This window comes from Anomaloglossus baeobatrachus, chromosome 7 (assembly GCF_048569485.1).
Source record: "Anomaloglossus baeobatrachus isolate aAnoBae1 chromosome 7, aAnoBae1.hap1, whole genome shotgun sequence".
Taxonomy (NCBI): Eukaryota; Metazoa; Chordata; class Amphibia; order Anura; family Aromobatidae; genus Anomaloglossus; species Anomaloglossus baeobatrachus.
Window position 1 is genome coordinate 32584827 of NC_134359.1, and position 15163 is coordinate 32599989.

At 50.9% G+C, this 15163-nt stretch overlaps 1 protein-coding gene across 2 annotated transcripts in view; it reads right to left on the bottom strand.

The window, feature by feature from the left end:
• Positions 1 to 222: 222 nt before the first annotated feature.
• Positions 223 to 15163, bottom strand: part of ORC4 (origin recognition complex subunit 4) — a 76981-nt gene continuing 62040 nt past the window's right edge. For both annotated transcript variants that reach the window (XM_075318807.1, XM_075318808.1), the window contains 4 exons: positions 2608 to 2716; positions 2405 to 2500; positions 1677 to 1744; positions 223 to 1075 (listed from right to left, as the gene is read on the bottom strand). In XM_075318807.1, the coding sequence (XP_075174922.1) occupies positions 893 to 1075; positions 1677 to 1744; positions 2405 to 2500; positions 2608 to 2716 (456 nt within the window). In that variant the 3' untranslated portion in view covers positions 223 to 892. The remainder of the gene's footprint in view (positions 1076 to 1676; positions 1745 to 2404; positions 2501 to 2607; positions 2717 to 15163) is intronic.

Consider the following 15163-nt stretch of genomic DNA (forward strand, 5'->3'; position numbering starts at 1 on the left):
CATATTATATATATATAATTGTATTTCTGAACATGTTTTTGTAAACAGCTAAAATAACAAAACTTGTGTCACTGTCCAAATATTTCTGGCCCTGACTGTATATATAATATTACACACACTTACTTTATTTACCATAAAAATACACACAGCCTTTAACACATTTGATTGACCACAGGAATTTTCTAAAAAAATTTTTTTTTATTTCTCTTTCTCTAACACACATGGCTCTGCTATACACTCAGCTCTAACACACAGGCACAGGCGCACACAGCTCTGATATACACTCAGCTCATAAAATTTTTTATAATAAGTACAGTTTGGAATTTTTAGTGCTGAAGTGCACATTTAGTGCTGGCTTTTTGTTTTTTCTTCATTGAATTGGTCGGTGGCTGACCCCCACCTTGCTATGCACCCCAATTTGGGATGTATTCCATCTGTCTAGATTTTGGCGGTTGGGGACTGTTCACATTAAGTCATCAGGCCTTGTCCACAGGCTTTTTACTTCATGCAGCATTTGCTTGGACCTGTCCCGCCCACAGCCATGACTCAGTCATGGGTACGGGATTGAAATAGACCAGGTGAGTGCTGCTAAGAGCAGTTCTACTATTCATATATGAGGCCGTATGGCACATTTTATAAAAATATTTTAGTGTAGGACTGCCTCAAATGAGATTTGCCGTGACGTGGCGAGGCAGCTCAAGAAATTGCAATTTTTTGCCAAAAATCTAAAAAATTTTTATAATAAGTACAGTTTGGAATTTTTAGTGCTGAAGTGCACATTTGGTGCTGGCTTTTTGTTTTTCTTTATGAAAGAATTTGTAGAAAGAGACGCAGACAGTGTTATTCATATACTGGTTTATACATATAAAAAATAAAGGAGAAATAAAGTCATTCAACTCAGAGAAGACATTGCCCACTGCCTTACGTCTGTCGGACAATTGGGGTATTTCTGAAGGGCCTCTGATATTTGGCTGTTATCGAGCAGTAGCTTCATCAGTCTGTATTCCTTCTGCGTCCGGACGGACAGACCTTCCATTGGTTTGATCAGCTCCAACTGATAGAGATGTTCAAAAGCCTGAGAATATAGAGATTGATAAAGCGAGGCCGTCCTGGCACTGCCCTGTGAGTACATGTGCCCTATACCAGAGCTCATAGGTCTACATCGCTATTACCCAGCACGGATGTGTAATGGCCTCATAGATGGCTGCTTCAAATACAAGGAGGCGGCCGCGCAGGAGGAGGGGGGGAGCGGGGCGCCGAGGGGGGGGGGGCCAAGGAGGCGGCCACATTTCATATGAACGTGAAGTGTGAAACTAAACGCACAACACCTAAAACATACGTGCTGAGAGTATTTACAAAATATGACGTTATTAGAGATACCCGATTGCCCATTCCATCACAATAAATCACAAGCAAAAAAAAAAAAATTATAAAAATTCAGGAGCCCCAATAGCAATATTAGGTTACTGCAACCGGGGATACAAAGTGATAGGGCAGGAGCGGGGATTAGATCTGGAATATTACATGACATCATTTTGTAGAGAAGGGAGGTGTTTCGCACTGAGTCCAGCAGAGGGCGCTGCGTTCAGTACGATCTGGTACTAAAATCTGCAACTAATAAAATGAGAAAAATGTCATTACTAATGCTACAAATGATTAAAGTGTAGAGCCCTCACCTTCAGGACGACCGGTTTTTCAAAATTGTAGACAGAATGAGATTTTCTTTGAACAAATTTCTGAAATTCTGGGGGGAGATAAAAAAAAAAAAAAGTAGTTACAAATATAGGAGAGTGCTTAACCCCTTCACCACACATTGATTTTCCATATTTGAGCTTCCGTTTTTTCCAAGAGCCATAACTTTTTTTTTTTTTATTTTTCCTCCCTGTAGCCGTATGAGGGTTTGTTGCAGGACAATTTGTACTTGTGTACGCCCTACACAAACACTGGCAACTACATATATATATATATATATATATATATATATATATATATATATAAACAAAAATCATACATTAACTACACAATACGTAAATTCTAGAATACCCGATGTGTTAGAGTCGGGCCACCTTCTAGTATATATATATATATGTGTATTAAACAATCACACAGTGATGCAATCGGCCTTGATATGCACTGAGAAGGTTCATTTCCAGGAACGGAAAGTACGATCCCACCGGTAATACTAAAGTGAATCCGTGTATTACACTGCTCCACCGGCGGGGGATCTTGTTGGCACAGCGGCAGTGCAAGTGCCATCATTTTGAAAGCAACAATTTATTAAAAAGGTGCCGCAGTTACCTTTAGTCTTGATTTAATAGGATGTCAGGGGCTAAAAGCAGAACAGGGGGCAATTGGTATTGGTAGCACGCATGGCTATAACACTGGAGGTAATGACACATCTTACCATTGTGAACCATCTGGAAATTGAAGGGCTCCCCACTATAAATATCTTGCAGGTGTTTCATGGCGATCACCAGACATATTTCGAGAACAGAGAGGCCTGAGGACAGAGAACATTGGTGTAATTTGTTTCTTATAAGTAATCCTGTTGTTCCTGAGCGCACCAGCAGAGGGCGCCGGTGACATTGATCAGTAGTGGAGACTCACCGTGGAGGATGTTGGCTTTGGAGTCCATGCTGCGGAGTCTATGAGCTTCCACAAAGTCGGCAGCGTTCAGGTGAGGATAAGACACATTGACTCGACACAGGGCCAAAAGCTGCAAAGCAGAGGACATACGGTACAGGGAGAGTAGTGAACATGCAAGGCACAATTCACTTATAACAGCTGTGCGAATGCAGAGCAACAATCCATTTCGTTGAGCAAATTGATAGCACGGGGATAGAGTTATCGAATGCTCAGGCTTCGCCATTGCAGCTCGAAAACCAAATTGCAAAAGCGTTCATGCCAGGAACCCATGATTGTGGCCATGGATTATATGCTTATACCATACACACAACTCTAAGGACGGCCTTTCACATCCAGATAAAGAGACTGATGGCACTCACAACATGCAGTGTGAACAGGTGCAAAACTGAACACGACATATACTAACAAAACAAAAGATAGCTGCACTCTGAAATGCTAAAGCATGCAAACCATGAATGTTAGAATGTAGACATGCATTTCTGCTAAAGGAAATCAGGAAAATTGAGATATTTCGCATACAAAAATGGCCATTTCTATATCTGCCCAGTAACCACGTCAAAGCACACCTCATACACTGGGTACCTACGCTAACTCCTCTCTGTGGGTTAAAACCTTCTGTGTATGGGCAACTAGGAGGTAGTAAGTTTTCTCTATCGCTTCATTGGGGGACACAGGAAACCATGGGTGTATGCTGCTGGGACTAGGAGGTGACACTATGCAAATAAGAAAGTTGGCTCCTCCCACGTAGTATACACCCACTGACTGGAGCTGAGATCAGTTTTTGCTTAGTGTCCGAGGAGGTTGGACACGCAGGGGCTGCTCTCAGCCCCTCAGGTTTGTATTGTTGTGTTTTATTAATGTTTTCCCTTTCTTTTTCAGACACAGCTCGTCGGGCGACAGGGTGTAATCGCTCACCCTGCTCTCCCACATAGAGACCGGTCGCACAGAAGTGGGGTCCGTCCGCCACTTCCGTTGTCCTCCGTGTCTGTCTGGCAGGACCCTATCCCCTTAACACTTTCAAGACTGTTTGGGGGGCATCCGCACAGAGGGACAGGCGGATGGTCCTTGCCCATCTCCCCAAACTCTCTCGCTCCCGAGCCTGATTGTGGGGTAGGAGGACGAAGACCGTACCCAGGATGGAGAGGTACCCTTCCGGTCTCCCCTCGACTATGCCCGGGACGACCGTCGAGATGTCTTCGCTCGCCTTCCAGGATGGATCCAGGATCACCTCAGGACAAGCCGGGACCTCAAGATAAGTACTCTGCACTCCCCCCTCCTTCTTCCCCGTCCCAGGTTATGGGGAGGGATCCCGGGTATAGAAACCCCACACCCCCTTCTCCACTTGGGTCAGGGGGTCCTACATCTCCCTTAGAGCCCCCTCCACAGGCCCCTCTGTAGTTGGCTTCCCCTGTAGCGTTTCCTCCCTGCACTCCCCTGATCGCCCCCCCGCTGTGGCGTCCACTACCTGACGTCCCCTCCGGCGACCTACCTTAAAATTTATCCCCCGGCTTCATTGCGGCCCAGCGTCCCCTCCGGCGGCCCACTTTCAAAATTTAGGCCCCGGCTCTATTGCGCCCCCCTCAGTGTCCGCGCACCTCTCCAGGCCACGCCCCCAGCCGGAATTCTATCCGCGCGGGCTTTTCAAATCTCCCGCCTCTATTTTCTCGCGCGGTCCCAGTCCTCTTCCCGGCGTCTGACGTCATTTCCGGGCGCCAATCCCCGGCGCGCGTCATTCCTGCGCCTCCACTGCACCAGGCCCTTCCCTCCGGGTAAGCGATGCTGCCGCCGCCGCGAGGCCCGATACTCCCCGCCCGGGTAGGTCGACTCTGCAGCCGCCGCAGGACCCGAGCCCCTGACCGGGTAAGCGACGCTTTCGCCGCTGCGCCTGTGCCTCCACCCGGGTAAGCGCTGCTAGCGCCGCCTCCAGACCCGATCCACCGACCGGGTAAGCGCTCCTAGCGCCGCTGCATCCTTCCCTTCCCAAACCACCGCCGCAAGTTTGCGACACAGCGCCCACCCGCAGGCAGTGTTGGCCCCAGCGCACCCTCACTGGCAGGGATTAGTCCACTGCTCCCCAGACATCAGTGTCAGTCAGCGCTTCTTTGCAGAACCCACCCCCAGGCATCAAGCTGTCATCTCTCTCAGGGCTCATTCCTAGGGTACTGTTGTCTCTGGACATGCAGACCCTTTCACTGTGGTGCTGTTTGTGAAGAAGCAAAGTCCATTCACTGTGGTACTCGTTGTGAGGAAGCAGGCCCATTCCCTATAGTACTGTTTGTGAAGGGGCAGGCCCACTCACTGTGGTACTGTTTGTAAGGAAGCAGGCCCATTCACTATGGTACTGGTTGTGAAGGGGCAGGCCCATTCACTATGGTACTGCTTTGGGAAGAAGCCGTAAGTCGCACAATTTTATTGTCTCCGGTTTTTGTGATGTACACTCACAGACATTCTCCTCACATCTCACCTAGCACAGGTGTGCTCCTGAATTCTGGGCGTTCACTGTCAGTTTGCCATTCTGTCTCCCGCGTATTATACGCCTGTAACACTAATCACTGATCCTATGTGTCCAGCTGTATTATGCGCCTGTGGCACTAATTACGAACGTCACTACAGCATTCTAAATCTTCCCAAAGTATCGCTCTTGCGCCCGATTATCCGTCACGTTACGGATAGATTATGGTGCTCTACCCAGCAGTCAGAAACCCATATCTCGCTGCACACGTTGCTTACCCAGCGGTCCATGACATGGCCCTTTCCGTGAACGCTCCATTGTCTCCGTGAACCTGTCAGCTTTCCAGTGTGTTCCAGGTTTACGCCCTGTGTTTCCATGTGCCTGTCCTCTATCCTACGTGTCAGTGTCTCTGCGTGTTACCTGTCTGTTACAGTGCGCAGGTGCCTTTCTCCCTACACTAGTCTTCACCAGTGTGTAAGTGTCACCTGTGTGCCAGTGTTCTTTATGTACTAGTCCTCTTCGGTGTACTAGTGTTTCCTCGTACTTGTCCACTATCCAGTGGGCCAGCGTTTCTCTAGGCACTGACCGACTCCTGTATGCCAGCGTTTCCCTGTACCTGTCCACTATCCAGTGTGCCAGTGTCTGCGTCTTGCCTGTGTGCTCCAATACACAGGTGCTTTGGGGACCCTGCCCGCTATTCCGTGGGCCAGTGTTTCTACGTGCATTTGTTTACTCTGGTGTACCAGTGTTTTCCACGAGCCCTTACACTACTCAGTGTAACAAGGTTTCTATGCGCACCTGTCTACACCACTGTAACAGTGTTGTGTGAACCCTCCCACTGTTTAGGGGGTCAGGTTTCTTCTTGCACCTGTCAGTTTTAGTGTGCTATTACCTTTTCTGTCAACCCGTCCACCATCCAGATTGTCAGTTCCATAGACCTGTCCACTTGCATGTGTGCCAGCGTCTCTATATGTCGGTCCATCTCCCAGGGTGCCAGTATACACTATCCAGTGTTTCTCTATGCACCTACCCACCATCCGGTGTGCTAGTGTTGCCAGAATGTACCCTCTATCCTGTGTGCCAGTGTTTCTGTAGGCACCTGTCTACTACAGCGGGACAGGATTGCTGAGCCTGCCCACTTGCCTATGGGCCAGCACTTATCAGAACCAGAAGCAGAATACAGCAACAGGCTTGAGTGCCTTGTTCAACTTTTCCGCTCATCTTTGACCGAGGTGAGAGCTCCATCCAACACTGCCCCATGAGGCGGCACGCCAGCAGCTGTCACGTTCAGTGCCAGTATTCAAGATCGATGATCCTGCCCGCTATCCAATAGGCTAGCGTTTCTCCGGACCAGAACCTGGATACTGTAACAGGTATGTGTTGCTCTGCTCACGACCCAGTGACTCGAACAGTCTACCTCACCTAGTGGGTCATGTATCTCCTTCATCTTCGACTGAGGCAAGGACTGTGGTCTCCATGGACCCCTAACGTGGTACGGCAGCAACGGTCATTAGGTTGCTTCCCAGTGACCCGGGGGTTTTCTCCTACTTCAGACCACCCATTCAGGAAAAAACAGAAGGTAAGCCAGATTCCTCTGGCCAGTTCATTGTCTTCTCTTTCTGCAGCAGTTATTTACTCACTTCTCAGCGATCTGCATCCATCTCCTACCTCACACCATACGTGTAACGTGATCTCGAGGTAAGGTAACACGCGACCTTCTGACTGGAGGGTCGTGTGATTCACTCCCTGCAGCAACCACGGACCCCATGACGCAGCACGGCAGCAGCAGTTCTCATCTGGTCGCTTCCCAGTGGCCCGGGACCTTCTCCTACCTTGCACCATTCATCTAAGGTAGCCACAAGGTAGGGCTTTTCTCTCTTGACCGTACGTCGGCTGCATCGCTTCTTGAAGCAGCAGTCATTTTGGTTTTCAAATGAGGTAAGCAAGGGGCAGCTCTGTCTGCTACCCAATATGTTGTCCGTTTTTACTTCCTGCCACCTTCCTCGGGTGGTTCATAGTTCTTCTGGTATCTGCCTATTCTTTGGCCTAGACCAGCCTTGGCCGCGCCCTCCACTAGGGTTCCGGCCAGGTACTGTAAAGGTTTAAAACCATATATATCGTTACTTACATTTTCTCTCTTTCAGATAGAGATCAGATTTCCTCAGTCCCTCCACAGTCAACAGATGAAGTTAAGAACCACACAGGATCGTCTAACCAGTATTGATTCCACGGAGGACCAGCTTCACCAAGGGACTTCTAGTATCCTGACGGCCCAGTCATTGGGCCCACTCTTCCGGACAAGCTGTAAGGTTTCATATAATTGTCTTCTGTCTACTTTCCGCAGCAGAATTTTTCAGGGAGCCCAGAATGCTCAGGCCACTGGGTGTCTCCACCCGAACACTCAACACTACAGCGAGTGGTCCCCGTCTAATCTGCCAATCTCCACTAACACCTAGACATGACCTGCTTCAGTTTCAGGCGAAGACGGGTCTTCATTTCCCCTGTCCCGGGTCTACCTCCTTTTCCCCCTCTAGTAGCCATTCTGGATGGCTCTTGGAGATATGCTAGATCTCTCCGAAGTCCCCGCCATACCAAACTCCGCGACCACTCGCCACCGCTTGGTCTCAGACACTTGTGCATTCCTGCACTTTTCAATCAGAGTTCCTGCCAGACCATTTAAACTCACATATTCTCTGTCATTTCTTTCCCTTTGTCGTCACTTCTGGTTGTGACGTGGTGACGCGTTTTATAATAATAATAGAAATAATAATAACAACATTTTACTTATCCTTCCGTCACTCCTCCGTTTTTTCCTTGCCACCTTCCAAGGATAGGCATCACTCCTCTGGTCGACTAGTGCTTAGGCCGGTCACATAGTCCAACCCTTCCTTGAGTCCCCCTCGAAAGGGTTCTTCCTTCTCCCATTACAGGTCATACTTCCCAGGTCTTGGGCCCTTTTTTTCATTCGCAAGAGCCCTCCCCCATAGGGGGTTCTCCTTCCAGTAATTCACTTCAAGGGTCATCTAGTACCCGATTCCAGAGTTCGAGTTTTCCCAGTCACGCCATTGTAGATGCCCGGACTCCCTTCTCCTGTCTGTCAGGTCATAGTGGTAATTGGTTATTGGATTTCCTTGGCTCCTTAACCTTCTCCTTTTCCTCCGGACTTCACAAGTTCTCTAGACCGCTTCTATACACAGGGGATTTATCTCCCGCATAATTTTCCCGCCTGCAGGCTGTTTCATCCACTAGGGTCAGATCTCTTCCCTCAGGTGCTGTGTAATCAACAGGTCAAGTTCCCCTATGGCGGAATCCCCTTACAGTATCTCGTCTCCCCTGCACCATTTTAGGCAGTCGGTTTTCCTTTTAGTTGTCCTGTGGCAGTAAAGGGCCAAGGCTCCGTTGGCCTCCACTTACCTGGCACCTTCCTCTACCAGGTGCCCTAGTTCTTCGCCCATTCTTCCTCTCTCAAATGTAGTACCATGGCCTGTCGGGTGTTTGCTCCTAGCCGACCCATTGCTGTCAGTCGCCTTAGCTCCTTAGGTACAGACCTCAGAGGATGCAGTTTCTCCCTGATCATCCTATTCCCCAGCACACGCATTTTACACTAGTTCTTAGTACTCCCTAGTACTCTAACTCTTCTCCTATACTTCGGCCCCTAGCCGGGTGGGGGTTCCTTACGGGGTCTAGGACCAGGTTTTGGTCACAGAATCTTGTCTCTGCTAACCCTGTTTTCAGGTCTCTTTCTTCCCACCCTTGGGGACTGCTTTAGGATGTCCCATGGTTTCCTGTGTCCCCCAATGAAGCGATAGAGAAAAGTAGATTTTGGGTACTCACCGTAAAATTTCTTTCTCGGAGCCTTCATTGGGGGACACAGCACCCGCCCTTTTCTAAGACTTCAATGGATCCGGAATGTTCTGGATTTCAAGCTTCTCCTCATACTGCTTTTACACAAACTGATCTCAGCTCCAGTCAGTGGGTGTATACTACGTGGGAGGAGCCAACTTTCTTATTTGCATAGTGTCACCTCCTAGTCCCAGCAGCATACACCCATGGTTTCCTGTGTCCCCCAATGAAGGCTCCGAGAAAGAGATTTTACGGTGAGTACCCAAAGAAGGGAATTTTGTTTACTTACCGTAAATTCCTTTTCTTCTAGCTCCAATTGGGAGACCCAGACAGTGGGTGTATAGCTACTGCCCTCTGGAGGCCGCACAAAGAACTACACTTAAAAGTGTAAGGCCCCTCCCCTTCTGGCTATACACCCTCCCGTAGGAGTACAGATTCCTCAGTTTTAGTACCAAAGCAAGAAGGAGGAAAGCCAATAACAGTTTCAAAAACAAATTCAATCCGATAACATGATCGGAGAACTTAAGAAACAACATGAACAACATGTGCACCCGAAAAACGAAACCCTAAGAACAAATAGGGCGGGTGCTGGGTCTCCCAATTGGAGCTAGAAGAAAAGGAATTTACGGTAAGTAAACAAAATTCCCTTCTTCTTTTTCGCTCCTAATTGGGAGACCCAGACAGTGGGACGTCCAAAAGCAGTCCCTGGGTGGGTAAAAAGATACCACATGAACGGGCTGTCAGACAGCCTCTTCCTACAGGTGGGCCACCGCCGCCTGAAGGACCTGTCTACCTAGGCTGGCATCTGCCGAAGCGTAGGTATGCACTTGATAGTGTTTGGTAAACGTGTGCAGACTCGACCAGGTAGCCGCCTGGCACACTTGCTGAGCCGTAGCCTGATGCCGCAATGCCCAGGACGCACCCACGGCTCTGGTAGAATGGGCCTTCAGTCCAGATGGAATCGGAAGCCCAGCAGAACGGTATGTGTGAAGAATTGGTTCCTTGATCCACCGCGCCAGGGTGGATTTGGAAGCTTGCGATCCCTTATGCTGACCAGCGACTAGGACAAAGAGCGCATCAGAACGGCGTAGAGCCGCCGTGCGAGAAATGTAAATCCTGAGTGCTCTCACCAGGTCCAACAGATGTAAACCCTTTTCAAATTGGTGAACTGGATGCGGACACAAAGATGGTAAAGTGATATCCTGATTGAGATGAAAGGAAGAAACCACCTTGGGAGAAAACTCTGGAATTGGACGCAGTACTACCTTGTCTTGGTGAAACACCAGGAAGGGAGATTTGCAAGATAACGCCGCTAGCTCGGACACTCTTCGAAGAGACGTGACCGCCACAAGAAAAACTACCTTTTGTGAAAGCCGAGAAAGGGGAACCTCTTTCAAAGGCTCGAAAGGCGGCTTCTGGAGAGCAATGAGAACCTTGTTCAGATCCCAGGGTTCCAATGGCCGTCTGTAAGGAGGAACAATATGACAAACTCCTTGGAGAAACGTGCGTACTTTAGAAAGCTGTGCCAAGCGCTTCTGAAAGAATACGGATAGCGCGGAGACTTGACCCTTAAGAGAGCTAAGCGACAAACCTTTTTCCAACCCAGACTGCAGGAAGGAAAGAAAAGTTGGCAATGCAAATGGCCAGGGAGAAACCCCTTGAGCCACGCACCACGCTAAGAATATCTTCCACGTTCTGTGATAGATCTTAGCTGAGGATGGTTTTCTAGCCTGTCTCATTGTGGCAACAACTTCATGAGATAAACCTGAGGCCGCTAGGATCCAGGACTCAATGGCCACACAGTCAGGTTCAGGGCCGCAGAATTCAGATGGAAAAACGGCCCTTGAGACAGCAAATCTGGACGGTTTGGTAGTGTCCACGGTTGGCCTACCGTGAGATGCCACAGATCCGGGTACCACGACCTTCTTGGCCAATCTGGAGCGACGAGTATGGCTCGATGGCAGTCGGACCTGATTTTCCGGAGAACTCTGGGTAACAATGCTAGAGGTGGGAACACATAGGGGAGTCGGAATTGCGACCAATCCTGAACCAAGGCGTCTGCCGCCAGTGCTCGGTGATCGTGAGACCGTGCCATGAAAACTGGGACCTTGTTGTTGTGTCGTGACGCCATCAGATCGACGTCCGGCGTCCCCCAGCGGCAACAGATCTGCTGAAACACGTCCGGGTGAAGGGACCATTCTCCTGCGTCCATGCCCTGGCGACTGAGAAAGTCTGCTTCCCAGTTTTCCACGCCTGGGATGTGAACTGCGGATATGGTGGACGCTCTGCTTTCCACCCACGTCAAAATCCGATGGACTTCTTGAAAAGCTTGGCGACTGCGTGTTCCCCCTTGGTGGTTGATGTACGCCACCGCCGTGGAGTTGTCCGACTGAATCCGAATCTGCTTGCCTTCCAGCCATTGTTGGAAGGCTCGCAGGGCAAGATAGATTGCTCTGATTTCCAGAACATTGATCTGCAGGGTGGACTCTTCCAGAGTCCACATCCCCTGAGCCCTGTGGTGGAGATACACCGCTCCCCACCCTGATAGGCTCGCATCCGTCGTGACCACTGCCCAGGACGGGGGAAGGAATGACTTTCCCTGTGACAATGAGGTGGGGAGAAGCCACCAACGCAGAGAGTCCTTGGCAGTCTGAGAGAGGGAGACTGTCCTGTCGAGGGACGTCGATTTCCCGTCCCATTGGCGTAGAATGTCCCATTGTAGAGGGCGCAGATGAAACTGCGCGAACGGGACTGCCTCCATTGCTGCTACCATCTTTCCTAGGAAATGCATGAGGCGCCTCAGTGAGTGCGACTGGCTCTGAAGGAGAGATTGCACTCCAGTCCGTAGCGAGCACTGCTTGTCCAGTGGAAGCTTCACTATCGCTGAGAGAGTATGAAACTCCATGCCAAGATAAGTCAGAGATTGGGTCGGGGTTAGATGAGACTTTGGAAAGTTGATAATCCACCCGAAACTCTGGAGAGTGTCTAGTGCCACCTTCAGACTGTGTTGGCATGCCTCTTGAGAGGGTGCCTTTATAAGCAGGTCGTCTAGATACGGGATGACCGAGTGACCCTGCGAGTGCAGAACAGCTACTACTGCTGCCATGACCTTGGTGAAGACCCGGGGGGCTGTTGCCAGACCGAAAGGTAACGCTACGAACTGCAGGTGTTCGTCGTGTATGACGAAGCGTAGGAAACGCTGATGCTCTGGTGCGATCGGCACGTGGAGATACGCATCTTTGATATCTATTGATGCTAGAAAATCTCCTTGAGACATTGAGGCTATGACGGAGCGTAGGGATTCCATCCGGAACCTCCTGACTTTTACGTGTCTGTTGAGCAACTTTAGATCCAGGACGGGCCGATACGATCCGTCCTTTTTTGGGACCACAAACAGATTGGAGTAAAAACCGTGACCTTGTTCCTGAAGAGGGACGGAGGTCACCACTCCTTCCGCTTTTAGAGCGGCCACCGCCTGCAACAGAGCATCGGCTCGGTCTGGTGGGGGAGAAGTTCTGAAGAAACGAGTTGGCGGACGAGAACTGAACTCTATCCTGTACCCGTGAGACAGAATATCCCTCACCCAACGGTCTTTGACGTGTGACAGCCAGATGTCGCCAAAGTGGGAAAGCCTCCCACCGACCGCGGGTGCGGGAATCGGAGACCTCAAGTCAGGAGGACGCCGTCTTGGCAACGGTTCCTCCGGCTGCCCTTTTTGGGCGTGACTGAGACCTCCAAGAATCTGAGCGTCTCTGGTCCTTTTGAGTCTTTTTTGACGAGGTGAATTGGGACCTGCCCGGTCCTCGAAAGGACCGATAACCAGACTGACCCTTCCTCTGTTGGGGTCTGTTTTGTCTGTGTTGCGGTAAGGATGAGTCCTTACCCTTGGAGTGTTTGATGATTTCATCCAAACGCTCTCCAAACAATCGGTCACGAGAAAAAGGCAAATTGGTTAAGCACTTCTTGGAATGAGAATCTGCTTTCCAATGTCTCAACCACAGGGCCCTACGCAAAACAACGGAGTTGGCTGACGCCACTGCCGTGCGGCTTGTAGCGTCAAGAACAGCATTAATCGCGTACGACGCGAATGCCGCCATTTGCGAGGTCAATGGTGCTACCTGCGGGGCAAATGCACGTGTGACGGAGTCAACTCGCGCAAGCCCGGCTGAGATAGCTTGGAGTGCCCATACGGCTGCAAAAGAAGGCGCCAATGACGCTCCAATCGCTTCATAGATGGATTTCAGCCAGAGCTCCATCTGCCTGTCAGTGGCATCTTTAAGTGCCGCTCCATCTTCAACTGCAACCAAGGATCTAGCTGCAAGCCTGGAAATTGGAGGATCCACTTTTGGACACTGGGTCCAACCCTTGACCACCTCAGGGGGAAAAGGATAGCGTGTATCTTTAAGCCGTTTAGGAAAACGCCTTTCAGGATAAGCGTGGGGTTTCTGGATTGCGTCTCTAAAGTCAGCGTGGTCCAGAAAAGTGCTTAAAGTACGCTTAGGGTATCTGAAATGGATTCTCTCGTGCTGCGAAGCTGACTCCTCCACAAGAGGAGCTGGTGGGGAAATATTTAACATCTTATTGATGTTAAATATAAGATCATTAACTATGGCGTCACCATCTGGTGTATCCAGATTGAGAGCGGTCCCAGGATCAGAATCCTGATCAGTTACGTCCGCCTCATCACCCATAGATTCATCTCGCTGGGATCCTGACCATTGAGATGAATGTGAAGGCCCGTCATAGCGAGCCCGCTTAGGCTGCCCGGGGCCATCGTCCGAGTCAGAGTCTTCACCCTGAGGTGTATATGCCCGTCCCGGAGCTTGGAGCTGAGGGGGACCAGGGGGCAATGATTGCACAGTGTCCGTGGCCTGAAGTACAGGCCTAGCTCGCAATGTGTCAAGAATTTGTGACATAGTGAGAGACATTCTGTCAGCAAAAGCTGCAAACTCAGTTCCTGTCACCTGGACAGCATTCACAGGTGGTACACCCTGGGTCACGTCCAGCAGAGGTCCCGACTGTGCAAGCGCCGCAGGGGCCGAGCACTGCACACAATGGGGGTCCGTGGAGCCTGCCGGTAGAAAAGTCCCACATGCGGTGCAGGAAGCATATAATGTCTGTGCTTTGGCACCCTTGCGTTTTGCGGACGACATGCTGCTGGCTCTCTGCAATGTGAGAGAGTCTATAGCCAAAGGGTGACCAGCGCTATGCAATACAAAGTATTTGTAGCAACAAAATACTAAGAATAGTACTGGCACAAGAGGGGGTGAGCCCTGAGGGCTGCTTACCGCCCGCTGAATAGCGGGTAAGAGGCTGCAGAATTCCTTGTCTGGGTCTCCCCGGCTCCCCTCTGCAGCTCAGCGTGTCAGCAGGAATGGCTGCCGGCGTCTGTGGAGAGGGGCGGTCCGTGGGAGTTCCCAAACAAAAGTGCGGGAAACAGTGTCCCCTCTGTGCCGATTGGGAGGGCTGGAGTATGTAAAAACGACTCCAGCCCTCAGCGCTGATGCACTGGCCAGCGTCCCGCCCCTCTCCTGACTGGCAGGTCTGGGGGCGGGAACGAACGGAAGCAGGCCGCAAAAGCCGGGGACTCGAGTTATCAGCGCGGCCGCCGTAAAAGCGCGGGCCGCGCTGAAGTCCCCGGCGCACCACAAGTGCCAGCCGCGTCGCAGTCCCAGCGGCCGGCATGACCGATTTCTAAACGTGGCCAGCGTCCCGCCCCTCTCCTGACTGGCAGGTCCGGGGGCGGGAACGAACGGAAGCAGGCCGCAAAAGCCGGGGACTCGAGTTATCAGCGCGGCCGCCGTAAAAGCGCGGGCCGCGCTGAAGTCCCCGGCGCACCACAAGTGCCAGCCGCGCCGCAGTCCCAGCGGCCGGCGCGACCGATTCCTGGAAGTGTGCCTGCTTCAGCTAAGCTGAATGAGGCCATGGCACAAGCGCCGTAGCGCAGATGTCCCCCGGCGCACTACAACACCCAGCATGCTGCGGTGTGAGCGCCAAATGCACGGGGACACAGAGTACCTTGAGGAAGCAGGGCCATGTCCCTGATGTACTCCGCTCCATCCAGCATCTTCTCCAGGGGCTGTAGATGGAGCCCGGTCTCAGTGCCTGGAGACCAGTAAATCCCACTTCACCCAGAGCCCTGTAAAAAGGGATGGGGAAGGAATCAGCATGTGGGCTCCTGCCGCCGTACCCGCAATGGGTACCTCAACCTTACAAACACCT